Here is an 18,159-nt window from a genome sequence, read left to right as displayed (position 1 = left end):
CTAAATATATTCCGTCTATTGAACTTTATGACATGCGTACTATTTTATGTGTGTGTGTGTGAGAGAGAGATAAAGGGGCAGCAGAAATGCTGTTTTTCTCCAAACCTACTATACAAATGCACTATTTAAAGACTAATGGATGCAATAAAATAAAACGGACAAAGACGTTCCCTGTCATTCAGCAGGAAGGGAGCGGTCCCTCTGCTGCATGTGGCACTGAGCTTCTCAGCAGCATCACTGGGAAACTGCAGGCTCTGAGCTGTTGCCTTTCGGAGGTGCACTGGCATTTTGTGTTATTCTTCCCCTCGCACTGCGATGATCTTCCTGCCACACGGCTGGCACAAGGACCACAAGAGGGAGGTAGTCATTGTAAAATAAATGGCAGGAGCTTGCTTCTGAGACTGTACATAGAAGGAAAAATCTGTTTGAATAATTAAGGCTTCCTAGATGTGACTACAGACAAAAATAGATAAAGAACGCAGTTTTGGTGTTACTGGAACACTCCAGCTCAAACAGAGAAGGATTTGCACTCGACCAAAGAAAAATTCACTCCAGGTGCTTGTATTACAGCTCCATTTAGCAGAGCAGAACGATCATGGCTTGTATTAAGTCGATAATAATGAAACATCATAAACAATGTCAGGATGCAAGCCCAGGATGAAGCAGGAGCTTTAACAAGGTCCAGCTTGCTGGGAGCTTTTTGACGTGTCCCTAGCTCACTTACAAAGCCAGAAAGCAACAAAGGCAACTCTGACAGCTGTGAGTGTCTGGTTCAGAAGGAAGTTTTATGTGTGGATGACAGCAGACTGGGATTCAGCTTTCATGTACTAACTAGCTCTGCTCATTGCTGGAGCCCTAATCATTCTGCCCAAACTATCTCACTGTAATGGGTCACACAAATAATAATTCTTCACAAATCAGATCCACACCATCAGCTTCCCAGATAGGCAAAGCAGGTTTATCGTGGTAAATGACAGAAGTCAGCAGAGTCCATGCTGTGTCTCAATAGCCAGGTTTAATAAACAAGCTAAACTTTGAAGGGAAGAAGTCAAACACTGGTTCTGTGGATGTATGGATGGTATGAATTATTTGCAACTATGCTAAAAGAGCAGCCAGCAGTCAAGTCATATGGCTAATTCATGTTACAGTGTGAATGCACTGTAATCACAGTGGACTCTTCAGAGTCTTTAGAAAGGAAAATTAGATAATTTTTTATTTTTCTTTTTTTGGAGAAAGAAAGGGCTTGGGTGGCTTATAAACTTAAATTACCTAAGTATATATACACTGGAGAAAAATGTCTTTCAGCCTTAAAGATGTTTTCCTTGAAGATACTAAAATTATTTTTTCACTTTTGTAAATGAAAATCAGACATTCATTAACTAATTATCACCATTATTATAGCTCTCCTAAGTATTATTATTTAGGTGAGTGGTACATTTAGATTTTAACTTCTCCATTAGGAGAATTCTGTTTAGCATATCTAATGCTCTGAAGGCCCTGAGCATGCTCTGTATCACATAGGACTTAAAGATAAGTGCAGTGGAATCTTTTGGGGATTCTGTTGGAATTATCTATGGCTGGGAGAGAGCAGGGAGTTACAGGGTACAGTGAGGAGTGAAAAAGAGAGGTATGGAGGGTGGAGATGGATACACCAACTCAGACACTTTTTCCTGCAACAGGTAGCTGGAGCATTACTGTAGCTCAGCTGACACAAAGTAATGTGTTATTTTACAGTGATGACTGATTTTCATGTGCAAACCCCTTAATGTGTCTACACGTATGTGCTGATGCTACGAGAGTAAGTGACTGGAGTCCTTTCTACCCTGTTAATTTGTTTCTCGTGATTCCATGTAGGTAGCCCTTCTGCATCTTCTTTTGATCTTGCATGGATTATATGTATTAAAACATGGTAATTTCTTCATCTAAGATTCAAGCTGTAATCTCTCTGGGACAATAACAATCTTTTATGTCAGACTTGCATGCGGGGTGAGGGGCTGGTCCTTGTGTTTCAACTGTAAGCCTAGAAGTGACTACAATCTTATTAGCAGCCAGGATAATAACAGTATCCAGTGCGCTAATGCTGTGCCTCTAAATTGGTTCTTTTGCCATAGTTTTGCTTAAGAAACTGTAATCCTGTAAATGTCTCAACTGATTATAAAAAGCAAATTTCCCCACCTACAGGGTCAGAAATGGATGGTTGAAAATCAAACGTTATTTGCATTGTGGAAGCATCTCTCTGGTCCCTGCCATTTCCCTTTCTTGCATCTCACTCTCAGAAGCTACACAAACACACACACCTATCAGATGTTTCTCTTTGTGCAGGAGAAAACAGAGAAAGTTATTAAAAAATATGCTTGGTCATTTGACCAGACAAAGCTCTTCATAGAAACATGCTAGAACATCTTCTCAAAGCTCAATGCCAGCTCCTTGTGTTGTCCCTCTTTGCACCAGAGTCAAATCTATCACTACCAACCTCAGCTGCTTCTTGATTGCGACACAGGCAAGAGGGCATGGTTGTAAGAAGTTGGAAAATGAGGACAGTGAGAGAAATAAAGTGAAGGAGGCAGGAACAATTGATATTGCATGAAAATGAACTGGTTTTGCAACACAAAGTTCTAGACGGAAGCGGATGAGAAGTTTGGGTACACCTTTCTCTGACGTGCTGGTGTTCTTCACGTGACACTGCTCACCAAGGTGACACTGAAGCTAGCTAGCAGGAATCCGTGACCTGCTCAGTGTAAAGAATCATTGCAATGGGGACACTGAGGTTGCTTTGGTCTGCAAATGAAGCTTTTGGTAAATACAGGATTTAACTAAATTCAAATGGTTAGCTTTATTTGCCAAAGGAAAAAATCCCTGCTTCTTTTTGATGATACACACACACCACACAATGAGATTTCATTTAAATAAATAAATTGACAACTACTGCTCTGGAGGCTCTGGATGTGAACCAGCAGCAGCAGCATTAGGCCATTTCAAAGCGGAGTGAATGTGATTTTCACACCTATTCTTTTTCAATTTAGGTCCATTTGAAGCCCAAGCACCTCTCTATTACTAATTTGTTATGGCAATATTAATTAATGGTTTTGCTCTACAGCACTAAGAATGCTGTTTAGACTGAGCGAGATAGATTAGAAGGACTACAAGATTAGAAAAACAATCTGTAGACTGGTCAGATGCAGTTGGGGGTCACCTTGATCTCCTGAAATGAGCACACTGCACTTGGAATGCCTGGGAGTGTGTGGATGTATTTCTACCAGCGCAGACTCATTAAGGCTGGTTAAGTCAGCACCCTTTGCTGTTGTATCCTATTTTGGAATATAAGAGCATTAGCTCCCAGGTGGGGAGAGACAATTATCAGACTTCCATAAAAGCTGATAAATGAAGAAATTGCATATTGTTTGACATTTGACAGTAAGAGTTCAGACCAAGTGTGTTAGGAAACAAGGAGCAATATTTAATGACTCAGAGAAGGCACACAGTGATGCGTTGTAATTTCCATTCTCCTGACTCACTTTACCTCTGCCATTAGTTTAGCAGATCTTCAGGTTCCTATCTTGGCTACTCTGATCAACATGGTGTGCCCAGACTCAAAACCATCAATAGTATTTGTCTTGCACTTCAATGGCATAACACAGATAAGATGTTTGGTTTGAGCAAGAACAGTGGCTGACAGATTGATGGACAAATCTTGTGACAATTTCAGCTGGTTCTTGGATTATCTCAGCGACCTTCTACTCGCCCTATACACCAACAACAGCTCAGGACCCCAGCCATCATTGTACCTATATGAGAATCACAGAAGTGGGTCAAAGCACGGTTGACAGTGGTAAAGAAGATAAAAACTCAATTATTTTGGCTTTAAATTGTGAGATCAAAAATTTTTCCTGGTGTAAAGTGTGAATGCTTTTATTTATTTTTTGGATATAATTTTGCAGTCAGCCCAAACATATTGTGGAACTATCACAGGGAAGAAAATCAGTGGCACAGTGATATTCTTTTGAGAAAGCACTGGTATTGTAAAATGCTCACAATTTCATGGTGGGTTTTCAGCATTGGCAGGTGAGGGGCAGGAGAGGCAGCTGAAGAATCAAGTTGGACTGCAGCTGCCCCAGGGAATCCATCTATTTCTGTCTGTCCTGGTTTTGGCTGGAATAAAGTTAATTTTCTCCCTAGTAGCTGGTACAGTGCTGTGGTTTGGATTTAGAATGGGAGTAACATTGATAACATGCTGATGTTTTAGTTGTTGCTAAGCAGTGCTTATACTAAGCCAAGGACTTTTCAGCTTCTCATCCTGCCCTGACAGCAGAGTCTGGGAGTGGACAAGAAGCTGGGAGAGGACACAGCAAGGACAGCTGATCTAAAGAGCCAAAGGGGTATAAAGGGGTTTTCCATACCATGTGACGTCATGTCCGGTATATAAACAGGGAAGAGTTGGCCAGGGGACACTGGCCTGGGGGACTGGCTAGGGGTCAGTCAGCAAGTGATGAGCAATTGTGTTGTGCATTGCTTGTTTTGTATATTCTTTTATTATTTTTTTCCCCTTCCTTTTCTGTCCTATTGAACTGTCTATCTCAAGCCACGAGTTTTACTTTTCTGATTCTCTCCGCAACACACTGGGTGGGGGTGGGGGGAGTGAACGAATAGCTGTGTGGTGCTTAATTGCCGGCTGGGGTTAAACTATGACACTGGCTTTGCTATTCCTGCATTTCTTTGTTTTGCTTGAATCAGAAGAGATCAAGGTGGCAGGATGTTACATCTATGCTCTGCATTTCCCAGTGGTTCAGGAAGCCTCCAGTGTAGGCAGCACCTCTCAGGACATACTAGAGGATATGATGCCCTTTTTGACATTTTACATTGCATCTCCCTTGGTCAGCAGGAAAAGTGGCTGTCAGTCTGAGGGGCATGCCTGAGGCCCTGGCAGAGGGATGCCAGGTCCCGTGGGAGCCCTAGATGAGCAAGGCAGAAATGTCAATGGTTGGGAGGCCCAGCTCAAGAACATCTGAGCTTTTTCAACACTTTCTTGGACACTGTGAAATCATAAGGTCAGAAGAATAGGACTACCAGTATTACAAGATTTTTGGCTTTTCCTGTTTCCAGTCAGGCTGTAATCAGGAAAAGATAAATTCTGGCCTCCTAACACCACTTATAACAGCAAGTGGAACAGGAACAGGACATGTAAAGTTGAAATACTCTTTATAAAGGGCAACCAAAGAGATAAACGTACTCCTGGATTCTACAAAATAATAAGAATACAAGTGAAACTGTTACAGCTGATCTTCTTTGCCTGTCCTTGCTATCAATGAGTTAGCTACCTGATATCCGAACAACTACGATGAAGCACATGGAAAGAGCGAATGATTGAATACGACAATAGTTACTCTTTATTCTGTGAGGAAACCGATACCCTCTAATATTTCAAATTCTACCCCTAAGCAGTTTGAGTTTCAGGGTGCCTTCCTGCTTTAAACCACTTTCGGACACAAACCAAACTGAGACTACTAAGTAGGAATAGCTTTGAAAACTTGGCTTGAAATGTATCTTTGAAAATGTGGTTTGCAGAAGATTAGGGAGAGAAGTAGGAGCTGAAACAACTTTTGGACAGCTAGCTCTGTCCACAGCTCAATGAGAACTACCTTCTCTCCAGTACAGTTACCACTGCTTCGACTGACCAAACAGCGAGATGGGCTGACTGAAGCAGTGAATAAAGACAGTCACTTGATGGGATACTGCATAACTACGAGAACAAGTAAAGATGCTTCCGGATTTAATGCTTAAGCTATAGGATTTAATGCTTAAGCTATAGCACAGCTGAAGTCAGTGGAAATATGTCTGCTAGTTTCAGTGGAAGCTGGGTTATGGCAAGAAAGCAACAAAAACTCGGGTTTTGTGGCATGGCTGCTGTCTATTGATGCGAGCAGCTAGTAAGGAGGTCAACAGAAATCAGTGTTGAGGCTTGTCTCAATTAATGTGCTGAATGCTGGCATTAAAAATGCTTAAGTAATCTTTTAGTTGGACAATACATAACTACTCAAAAAATACTGACAGAGAAAGTTCAGTGACACCTTTTCACTGACATTTACACTTCCAGAACAGTGAGGAGGAGACGATAAAGAGGGCAGAAGTCTACAGAAAGGAGAAAAGGCCATAAAAAAGGGAATATACACTGAAGAATATGTCATGAAGTGAATAACTGGGGACCCAGGTAAAATGTAATATTCAGGTAGAAGATGATCGTGAAGCCAAGCAACCAGGGAATATTTCAGAGAGATCAGGAACTGAGGCAATGATACTTGTGGTGCAGTTTCAGAACATGACAAACTATCAGTCAATGAATGCATGGTATTTACCTGCCGACCCACCCAGCAAAGTTCACTCAAGGCAGCAAAGCAGTCAGCGAGATAGGACTAGAGATTCCTCTTTATATCCAAGTGCTAGGTTTCCGTGGGGAAGGATAGACATGTTCATCAAAACAAACTACTTTTTACCAGAATTAATTTGGGCAGGAAAGAGCATAGATTTCTCATTTAAAACTACCCGTACTTTAGAAGAGCACTGGGAGGATGGAACAGCCAGGTTGGCCAAGGCTTTCAATGCACCTGCAAAGCACTCTGTGAAGATCACTGCTAGTATTAAATTATGTTGTTATCCCACGGGTTCATGGAGTTTACAAACCACAGTTAAAAGCAAGAGGTGGAGGATTATGATGTATTTTAGCATTTCTTACGTTTCTTATGTTTCCTTTTTGGAAACATAGGAAGGAAACTTCTGGGTCACCAAATATAATTCCTGGGTCCTGCAGGCAATTATGTCACCTAAAGGATTCACCTCCTATCAAACTCCTTGAACATTTAATGAACATCTTTACTAATGTTAATGAGAATTGCTGCTAATAATTTCCATTTACACACTACTTAAGGATCTTGAAGTATTCTTTCATATAATATGCTCATTTTTATTACAGGCATATTGGATTTAAACGACTTGCCTAGGGTCTCACAGCAAGCCAGCAGCAGAATGACTCTTCGTGCTCCCAGTGCTTTGCATTAAATCCTGAACATTAACAGCTCCCTTCATAAAGGGAGCTTTGTAGTGGTAGATCACCTCCTGGTGCTGGTGGATCAAACCTTTTATCATAGCGCAAACAAAACAAGAAATACCCATGTAATGCTTCCCAATGTCTGCAAATCCTGGCTTCCTTTGAACTTAGAAAATTGACAAAAGTCCAAGTAATGCTAAGATAGCCTTTGGCATATGACCAACTATGAAATTTTGATGTGTTAAGTATGTACCTCAGATCTCTATTTTCTGTATGAATACAGCAGTAATCTCTCCATTTGTTCCAGGAAACTTCAGAGCTTTCGCTATGTCCTGTGCTGTTGGAGGCATATTTGGAAGTAAAACAAAACAACCCAAAAAGTAAGTCTACAATAAACAAAAATCCTTAACTTTTCTAGTGGCAGTCTTAGAGAGTTTGCTCTGACAAAAGCACATTCCTTGACATTGCTGTCTCCTCTAAATGGCACTGTCCTCATCAAAAATTAACTCTGAAAGGAGGATATAGGGCATCCCTTCATTTATGGGTTCCTTTCTGTCAAGAAAGATGCAATACCAGAGAATGGCCTAATTTTTCTTTCTGTGTCAATGTTATTCTCTGTAGCAAATTGAAATCTTGGTATTTCCCTCAACATTTTGCCCTCTCATTTATGCCTCCTACGGAAAGGTCCACAAATGGTACCCAGTGGTTTAAGGATACGATTTTCAAGCTTTTGCCTGTGGCATCTGGCTCTTTCAACTAGAAAAGAGCTATTTTGTGGCATGGCACTTGTTATAACATCAGAGGAACTGTCTGGTGGAACAACAACTGCTACAGCAATACTGATCCCATTCATCGAAAGAGTTCCTCCAACGTGGTGGTAGCTACCCAGGAGCTCTCACCTGTGGCAAATGGTGACATTTACTCCTGCTGGGAATGTGGCTGGGCAGCCGAATGTTAAAGAGGGCCTGCAGGGCTGCCTGCGCTGCTTGACCCTTGGCCAGCTTCTTGCTACGTCCTGAGCCTTCAAATGTTCTCCCGTCCACTCTCACCGCCATCACAAAACTCTTGATGTGCTGCTTCTCCACCGTTTCCGACAGGCAGACGTACCGCAGGCCCGATCGCAGCTCATTTAGCAGCACCACTGGATTCTTCTCGCTCTCTGCTTTGGATGCCATCTTGTGCTTGTTTTGCTTACTGTGGCCCATTAAGTCCAGCGTATGGCAGAGCAAGCGCCCGTGTCGATAAGCAGTAGAAAGCAATTCGTTATTAACGGGGTTATAGACGGAAAAGTCCTCGTTGTGTGTAGATGGTTCAAACTCCTTGAACAGAGTGTCTGGAAAGTCTGCCTGATCAGAAGTAAAGTCCGTGGATGGGTTGATGCAGTTCCCCATGGCAAAGTGAGCTTGGCAGGCATTGGGGAACTGAACAAATGACTTCAGAGCTAGCTCTGCAGCACGCATTTTAGCTTTCTTTTTTGTGGGCCCTGTGCCTTCAAATGTAAGTCCATTTACTTCCACAGCAACAGCAAAGACTGGAGCATGCACGGGACCTGTCTGGGAAACCATTTTGTATTGTAAACCTGGTTTAAGTTCATGTAGCTGAACCAGAGCGTTCTTTGGCGTCACTGACCACGAAACTTTCTTCCAGATGAGCTGGAGTTTGCAGAAATGGCCATTATTGCCTTCCTCTAAGGGTCTTTTTCTCTTACTGCTAGGTGTTCCCCCTCTTGCCCTCTCATTAGAGGATATTGGATGATCCTCCAGGTTGCCAACGTTTCGGTTTTCCTTTACTTCTGCACTGCTGGTACCTGTCAGTAAAGAAAGGAAAAACCTCACATTACAGTTGTCATCATAGTAGCTGACATTATGCCTAAGGCTGGCAGAATAGCTAAAAAAGAAAAAGAAAGTTAATGATAGATATCCTTGCTCAGCTCCTTTTGGGGCTTTTCCTCAAGTATCTGTATAATGATTGGTTTATTATTTATAGCACAGATTCTCTGCATGTTCTGTTTACTCGTCCCTAAAGTTCTACATGTATTAGTCACTAGCCTCCTGTTCTAAAAAAAAGATTACATCATTCAAAGATGAAGCATAACTGACGCCATGTGACTTAAATGAACTACTGCATTCACACTGGATAATTACTAGTAAAAAGTGAATAGTTTGCAAAGTTCCCTTAGGCTGAGATTTGTTCTATAATCCATACGAATGAATACTTATGAACACATTATTAGAAATCAGAAATGATTCACAAATGATTCACAAAGAGAAAAACGGGCAAATGCATTGAATAATCTATTTACAACGAATATATTGACTGGTTCTAGTCATACCATAGGCTCTTGTTTTGCTAACATCACGAATCCAGCCTAAGAAATGATCTGGCAGACCTTCCCAGCATTTGAAACAATAATTTGGTCTGGATTCAGATTTCAGTTTAATCAGTGAGCGCCTTTCTGTCAAGTTCATTTGCAGAGACCCTTAGTTCCTGCATCAGCAACAACTGATATTGCAGAAATTCTAGATAAATTTAAATAAGACTGGGAAAAATCAGAGCATCATGATGGGAGTAATTACTGATGTAAAGAATGATCTATGTCAAAGAAAAACAATGGGAGACAGTGACTGGCAGGAGTGCCGGGAAGGGAATGAAATGACAGCGGGGAACTATGAAGGGAGCACTCCGTTGCTGTTGAGCCAATGAATCACACATTGCTCTGAACTATGTTTCTGCAACGCCCATGCTGCTAGGCAGTGCTCTTTGCTACAGCAGATGCATGACTGAGAATGGAGATTCATCTCACTGATGTCCTGAATGAGACAGAAAATGTGCTGCTGTCTAAATAAGCATCCTATAACATCTCTGTCATTTCTGATGAGGTTGTCTAAATGTATTGCCTCTCTGATACATCCTCCAGTCCTCCTGTGCGTTCCTTGGGGTAGAGACAAGTTGAGGAAGGAAATATGAGTGTAACCAACCCATGAAGCAACTGGTCCCTGGAGCGATGCGCCTGTTCTCTTTCTGAGCAGAGCGCTGCCTGGCTGCCTGTTGTATTCCAACCAGCGTGAAGCCTTTCCCATGGTTTGTTATCGTCAGACACAAGCATGCCACCTGTGCAGGCTGTATGACTCCCAAGCACAGAGGAGGTCCCTGTGGTCCTTAGAGGACAGAGAATAGTCCTTCCACTTTTGTCAGGGCAACGGCCATATTTGGTTTCCTCGCTACCCTTATGTGCAAGCTGGCTGCAAAGGATGTAAGGGGTGAGCTGCCAGCTATGCCTCGAGAAGCTTCTGTTGGAGTGGTGTATCTCTGCTGCAGCCCAGTATGAGGCTGGGCTGACAGGTGCACAGGAGCCTGCAGAGAATTATGTGGAACCAACCATCATGATTAAAAACCTCCTTTATATCTTGTCGAGCTGCACTTGTATTCAAAAGACTTTTTTCCCATCAGAGCAATAAGTCTGCACTCACACAAGTCGTTCCACAGGAAGCAGCTCATGGCTTAGACATGAGTAAAAATCATGGCTGAATTGCATGTGTGGGGGCCCATTTGCAGGACTGAGTCTTTAAGCTTCCTTTCCTGAAAACCCTTCAGCAGACACCAAGCTTCCACGTCTCCCCAAAGTTACTTGCAGAGCTATGTGCTACAGTGAAATGACAAATTAAGCTCTTAGTGACTAGTTAATTTTTGCTTTCTGAAACTAAGGGGAGAGAATGAAGACGGGTGAGGAAGGAAAGAAAAAGAAATACTTAATAGAAAAAGTTTCATGATATGGCGCACATCTGTATTAAACATGATGTCTTTAACCAGCCTCTCTGGAAATAAGATATTTAAAAGGTCAGATTAACTAAGACACAAGGATAATGTGGTCTTTTCTCACTGAGTTCACAGCTCTATTTGTGGAAACTCTGATCTGAGGGGGAAGAAGGTGCCAACTTTAACTTTCCTCTATTTAGCCTGGCAGTGGCTTTGGACAGCCATTTTCCACCATGACCCTTTCTCATGTTTCCATCCCACTCAGAATACTCTTCTTTGGTTGCATGCATTTTTTTAAATAAAAGTGAAATATTTTGACTCAGACATACTTTTTAGCAGGAAGCAGGTTTTGTTCTGTATTTCACACCTCCTCTCTCGTCTTACCTAATAGGTTTTTACAGAGCCAATTATGGTACATAATGATATTGTAGTCAGGAAGCATGAAAAGAAAGATAGCTTTTGCTTCACACAATATTCAGGTTTGAAAAGAATTTGTGTTGATTATGCATCACTGAATAGGAAAACTCAAGGGGTTATTTGTATTTATAATTCATATTGTCTTATTCCAGCTGTTTTTTCTTTCATGGTCAGAGAACTACGGATTTGTGAACATGAATGTGTGACCTTAACATCTTACCTTAATCACCCTCGCTAAAACAGTGGTTAACTGAAAACATGGCAACATAAAGTACTTATTTTTCTTAAATTCTGTCTGTGAAATTGTGTAGTCCAGGTTTTGGCAAGCAAGGAGTTAGCATTGATGTAGTGAAAAAAATGCAGAGATGCAAGTGTAAAACTTCCAGAGGTCAGGAATGGACAGTGTTGGGCGTGCACAATGGTGACGTGTTTATGGTATGTTTTATGGCTTGTATTTATGGTATGTTTTGGCCTAGTCACAGCGAAGAAAACCCATGCAAGTGTCCTTACAGCCAACCAGATTTCTAGAGGACCTGATCCTGAAACAACAGGAAATATCTCAGTTCTTCACAGATCACAGTGAGAGCTACAGCAGGCCAAGAGTCATCACGGCATGTAAATTGGAGGCAGCCTAGATTCACTGAGTGAGTGCCTCGGAAGTCCGTGAGCCTGATGGACTTGTGTGATACCCACCAGCCACTGGACAATGTAAAATTACTTTATACTTTCAGGTGTCTTTGAAATAGGAGGTCTTTGAAATGTGTCTTTTATGAGACCTCTGTGTAACAGACATAAGATTACCTCTCTAATGGTGGCACATGTACTTCTATTGTGAAAATCAGACAAAGCAGGCAAATGACACCAAACTACATAAGGTAAATACTGTAAGCAGCTGTAATAGAACAATCACAAGCAATTTTAGAAGTGAAGAGCACTAAAAGGAAAGGGGTAAGTCAGAGGATGCGCGCAGGGAAAATGCAAAGCTGTGGATCATTTTCAGTCCTGTTATCTCTCATAATGTCTTTGCTCTTGAGTTCCCAAAACACATTCTCCACATTTGGCAAAAAAAAAAAAAAAAAAAAAAAAAAAAAAAAAAAAAAAAAAAGAGAAAAGATAATAAAATATAGTTCTTTTATGATGAAAGGTTGGAGAATAATAAAATTGTAAGGGAAGCAAGTGAAAAAAAGGAGAAAGAAAAATAATATAATTTTTGGCAATAGTTTCTAATTTATCGTGTAAGATTTCTAAAAAACCCCACACCTCCGCACTGTAATATCTCCTCAGATAACTTTATTCATTGATTTTTGCAGTTTCACAAGCAAGAGGAGATATTGCAATCTTGTATTTGCTTCAATAATTGAGTGGGAGAGAGGAAAGCAGTTAGTGAAATATATTTATTTATGCACTATTCCTCAATCTTCTGGCTGCTCTTTCATGTTTTTCTCCTTTTGGTCATTATGCACAGTAGAGTTAACCTAGAGAGTCTGCATCATCAAGAGCTTTTCAGAACTATAATGCATCACTAATAATGACACTGCCTATGTCTCTGGGTCATAAGGGCTCTGCAGAACTAGCCATCCGATACTCCACGCTACATTTGAAGAGATAATATTGTTCCTGTTGAAGGTTATTTTGCTGCCAAGCCAACTTCCAGGGAGGATGGGAAAGGAGAGGTGGTAGGCGGTATCTTCATTTTGACTGGCATCTTTACTGTTGAATTACAAGGGGCAGAACATTATTGAAAAGCTATGATATTGAAAGAAAGAATTTGCAATCTCTGTAGCACAGCAAACTTCTGATTCAACTGATGGCTCTGACACAGGAAGTTACTGTCTTCAGAAATGTTTAGTAAACATCAGATTGCTACCAATGCATTTTCAACAATACAGGTAGGACTTAATTTTTAGTTTTCTGCATTTTGATCTCTAACCCCTGTTTGACCTGCTTATGTAGAGTACATTTTTGCTGTCCATCTACAATTGACTGCTGAGGTTACAAGGATTGACCTCCATAATTCCTGGCACACTTGAAAGTGAAAAATTTTAAATCAGAAGCAATAGGTATGAACCCAGGAGCCAGAGCCACGGCACTTTTGTCCAAGGTCAGCTACTACATCAAATACAATGTAGGGCAGTCTCCTCTTGCAAGCAAGATGGTATTTTCATACACTTATTGAATCCACAACAGAGGACTGGGAACTCTTCTGCTGGGATTTTTAGGTTTGTGTTCTTGACTTTAAAATAATAAACTTGTAGTTAACAACAGAAATCACTCCTTCCTCTCTTACGTGAAAATACATAGGTATGTATCTTTAAACCTTCATAAAAGAAGCCTACTTGAGGGAAACCTGCCATGATCTCTCTGTTGCCGCTGAACCCTCCCTGGCAGCTCATAGGATTCACAATATCAATAGACTTTACTGGTGTGTAACACCACACTGTGAAGGGAAGCATCATTAGTGCAAAAAAGTACAGGACTCAAAGTGAAGATGGAAAATTTGTGAAAGGTGATTGCCATTGTCTTTAGCTGTTCCAGAATGAAGATACTCTACTTTGCCGACATTATCTGAACTAACTGTAAAGTCCATGCATATATAGTACAGCTCTTATCAATTAGGGAATTTATCCAAATGACCTAATGACCTGACTTAGATGATACTCAGACTCCAATGCTCTCTGTCCAAGCTAACAAATAAATCCATGCAGCAAAAAACATGAGCAACTCGTGGCAGAAATGGATGTAAGCACATGTCTTCCTGAGTGAGTACCAGACTATACCTTAGCTTTAGGCATGGGAGAAGTCCAAATTATGGCAATAGACACAGTTTTCAAAGCAAAACCAGGGAGTTTGATTCTGTGGGGGATTGCTTGGGGCTGTGACTCTTCTTAGAGGCAGGGTATCTGCTTATTTCACACTGTGCAATCAACAGCTCTGGGGTCTCGTGCTGCCTGAGAAGGAATTTGACCAACATGCTCATAACTGCTTCAAAACACTGAATCTGGGGCTGGGATTCATTCTACAAGATTGTTGCCGTGGCTGAAATCCATATGTTGGGGACCATCACCATCAGCTCCTTCTGCTGCAGACACTGGGGAGAGGTATACACCTGCAGAAGGGTGCTGCAACGAGTCTGTGCATATGGCAGCATTGCACAATGACATCCTCAGGAATCATATGTCCTGCTAGAGCTACACCCTAGATTTGCAAGTATCTGTGTCTAGTGACAATTTGCGTTCATGCTGTGGCATAGTGTGGTTGGAAAAATCAAAGATCAGGGACAGGCAGAGTTCTGTAACATCGTGAAAGGCAGGCAGGCAGGCAGTGAACAGGGAATGATTATCCACTGTTTCATGCAATCCAAGCACTACAGACAGCAGGCTTGAAGCAATAAAAGGGTGCACTTTTTGACAAGACTGAAACACTCCCTGTTCCTGGCTGTTGTTGAGATCAGAAGTATCACCGGGCTCCAAAGAGGACTAGACAGGTCTGTTGATGTCTAAGAAATACGATGTTTCTGGTACAAACTCCAGCTGAGTAAATTTTTTGCTGGGTGCTGAAAAGATATATCGAGGCGAGGATCCCCATTTGAATGTCTTTTTTCTTACTGCGTCACTAACACAGTGTTGAAGACCATGTATAGCGCTAAACTTAATATTTCCAATCCCGTGTGATGTTTCTTACATTGTTAGCTACAACCGACTTCTGGGAATGAATAGGGTGGTTCTTTTCTTGCATATTCAAGATAAAGCCCTCATTAGAGCCTGATGATTTCTTTACCCAAAATTCCATTCCAAAGGTGCATAGTGCCTTAGATACATTTTTCTAGTATTAGTTCACGGATCGTAAACCACAATAGTAGTGTCTATATGCTAATGATCACCAGATGAAAATGCATGTGTAGTTAACCTGGCATGGCACCCTTTGTAAAGAAGGCATAAAGGAATGTGAAACAGGTTTGGTACCTGTTTCAGCTAGTGGGAACTCTGCCTATCGATACGGCACAGTCTGGGAAGGGGCACTCTCACAGGATGCTCAGGGAGTAGAAAACTACAGGGATAAGCAAACCACTTCTCTACCTTGGCAGCATTTTCCTAGGCTCTTGTTAAATTGTTAACACAGAAGAAGATTCCTCTGCTTGTTCAAAGCAAGTCACTGAAGCTCTTTAAAATGCCAAATTGCTAAACAGGTGCGTGTATGCTATAGACATTAGTGGGATGTATACCACTATACTAGAAGTAAACACTGAAATATGGCTGATTTTAAAGTAATTCATCTTTTATTTTTTTTTTTTATTTTTTTTTAAGATTCTAATAGTAACACCCAAAATGTGTTGTATGTGCCAAGAAACAAATTGCTGCCTTATCGCTGGAGTGTGTGTTTGACCCAAGAGATGACTAGGCAGGATGACCCTGAAGACAGTGAAATTTGCTATTTCTCTCTCAGAAAACACAGCTTACTCTGTCCATGTGAGCTATTTTAAAGCCTGCGCAGGCACGAAGCAGTCCTGGCGTTACAGAAGCAATAAGAAAATGGTGTTACAGTGTTTGGCTTGCACAACCTTCCCACATTACCTAAAAATAACTAAGTAGCACATTGGGGAAACATTACGCAGGAGGTGCCTGAACAAGTTCATCGTGTGCATAATATGTTTCCTGTGTGTACTGCTCGTATCTCTTCCTGAAAATGTATCCTCCCTGGGATCAATTTTGAAGGATTTTCAGGGGTTTTTTTTGCCTTTGCTAAGATATGTAAAAATCTGTCAGTCCCTGTGCAGCAGAACGGTGTGATGTCCATGTGATACTCAGCAGCAGAAAATAGAGGGCTGTGCTCCTTCACTCCTTCGACAGCTATTCCCCTTGGTGCTGCACCATGATCAAACCAAGGCAGATTAGCAACAACAGGGAAAAAAAGGCCGATTCCTCCCACACACTGGCTCTAATAGGGCAACATGTCAGTGTGTGTCTGGCTGGAAAAGAAACCCATCTGGTAGGTGATACTAAAACTGGAAGAGTTGCTCATTTGGTTCAGAAAGCTTCCCTCCTTTTTTTTTAATGATTCAAGATGCATTACAGTAAGCAGGGCTGGATAACACACAATAATTGCTTCTAGGTGATAAATAGGAGGGCTTACTGAGGGCTGTTCAGTCCTAACTGCACACTTCCAGACTTCTTGGAGTTTTGAAGACTTCACAACTCCTTCAAACCCAGCAGCACTTTCCTCCAGCTCTTCAGTCATGTGTTCAGGGAGTGTCAGTGACTTTGTTCAAGTGTAAGGGGCCAAGAGAATCTGGTAGCTAATTTTTGGATGACATCTAGGTTATTTAAGCCTGGTTAATCATCTGTTCTCAATTGGATTTTCTTTCTCTCTTTCTTTCTCTCTTCCTTTCTCTCTTCCTTTCTCTCTCTTTTTCTCTCTCTCTTTCTCTCTCTCTTTCTCTCTTTCTCTCTCTCTTTCTTTCTCTCTTTCTTTCTCTCTTTCTTTCTATTTCTTTCTTTCTTTCTTTCTTTCTTTCTTTCTTTCTTTCTTTCTTTCTTTCTTTCTTTCTTTCTTTCTTTCTTTCTTTCTTTCTTTCTTTCTTTCTTTCTTTCTTTCTTTCTTTCTTTCTTTCTTTCTTTCTTTCTTTCTCTCTTTCTCTCTTTCTCTCTTTCTCTCTTTCTCTCTTTCTCTCTTTCTCTCTTCCTTTCTCTCTGCCTGCCTGCCTGCCTGCCTTTATTTTTGTCCTCCAGGTCATATCACAGAAGTAAAAGAGAAAACAGTTTAAGTAGGTGTCTTGATCCTGCAGTCTTTACTTTTGCAGTCCTTTTATAATCAAGGGAAAAAAACCCAGGAGGAAGACACAGCACCAAAATGTCCTGTTTTTTAGGGATTGTGAGAAAAGCAAGTGAGCAAAATAAGGTAATATAAACAGGAAAGGAAAAGGAGCTCCACAGTCCTGTAAACCTGAGTGTAAATATCTCTTTTTTGGTAAGAAGTTTTTCCTTTGTGTTTGTGACACACCATTTACAGCCCTGGCATGCCAGGATCTGCACAGAGAAAAGTGGGAAGGTGAGCTGAGATTAACCCCTCCTTTGCTGGAGATTGGAGAACATGTTTGCACAGAGCATCAGGGGATTTTGCATTTTGTTAGGACTGAGCTTATGGCCTGCCAATATTTGCGAATCCACCTCCTTTCCACAATTGCCCCTACTCTGTAGAGATTTTGTCTTTAAAATTTATTATTCATCTGTCTATAAGGAAAAGAGACTACTTACTTAAATTGTCTTCATCCTCCATTGTGGTTGTGCCAGGACTCAGATACTTGAAGGGAGCTATGAAGGTTGACAGTATGCTTACTTTTTCTAGAAGAAAACAGAAGAAAAGAGACATATAAAATCAGTATTTTGTTAGTGCATTCTGATCTACTCCACACTTTTTCTCAGGTGAAAATGTCTCATCAAGTCTGTTTCTTTTTTATTTTTCCTGACTCTACAGCCCCACTAAAAACCACAGAACTGTAATACATTTATTACAGCTGGTAATGTGCAAATACCAGACGCACTTCCCTCCTGGTCTCTGCCCCTGTGTAGTGCATCTCGGCCATCCTTCCTAGCAATGGTGCTTGAGCACTGCAGAGCTGCGAATGTGTGAGGCTTGAGCTGATCCAGCTGGGAATGTGGGAGGAGGGTGTGAGAAGGAGGCGGTCAGCCCTGGGAGAAGGGGTATGAGAACTGCTCTCATGGATGAGACCATCAGCTCGCCTCTTGTTTCCTTTTCCTGACAGAGGCTGAAGCAGAAGTCTCAGAGAAAGCTCAAGTGTTGACGGTGCAAGAGATTACTACTGCTTCCAATTCTTCTAGAAATTATTGATTTGATTTTTGGAAAACCTTTTTGGTGTGCACAGGAGGCTACTATCCAAACAATAAGAATCCTTTTTGAAATCCTTCTTATTTACATTCGTATTAAGTGTA

At 41.3% G+C, this 18,159-nt stretch overlaps 1 protein-coding gene across 1 annotated transcript in view; it reads right to left on the bottom strand.

Annotated features, from left to right (window-relative positions):
- ADARB2 (adenosine deaminase RNA specific B2 (inactive)) overlaps positions 1-17,542 on the bottom strand; it is a 110,406-nt gene extending 92,864 nt beyond the window's left edge. Inside the window, exons 1-2 of the mRNA XM_009956744.2 lie at positions 17,464-17,542; positions 7,939-8,846 (exon numbers count right to left, since the gene is read on the bottom strand). Of these exons, the coding sequence (XP_009955046.2) occupies positions 7,939-8,846; positions 17,464-17,485 (930 nt within the window). The 5' untranslated portion in view covers positions 17,486-17,542. The remainder of the gene's footprint in view (positions 1-7,938; positions 8,847-17,463) is intronic.
- Between the last annotated feature and the right edge of the window lie 617 nt (positions 17,543-18,159).

Source organism: Leptosomus discolor, chromosome 6, assembly GCF_034619465.1.
Source record: "Leptosomus discolor isolate bLepDis1 chromosome 6, bLepDis1.hap2, whole genome shotgun sequence".
Lineage (NCBI taxonomy): Eukaryota > Metazoa > Chordata > Aves > Leptosomiformes > Leptosomidae > Leptosomus > Leptosomus discolor.
This window is presented reverse-complemented; position numbering and strand designations above follow the sequence as displayed.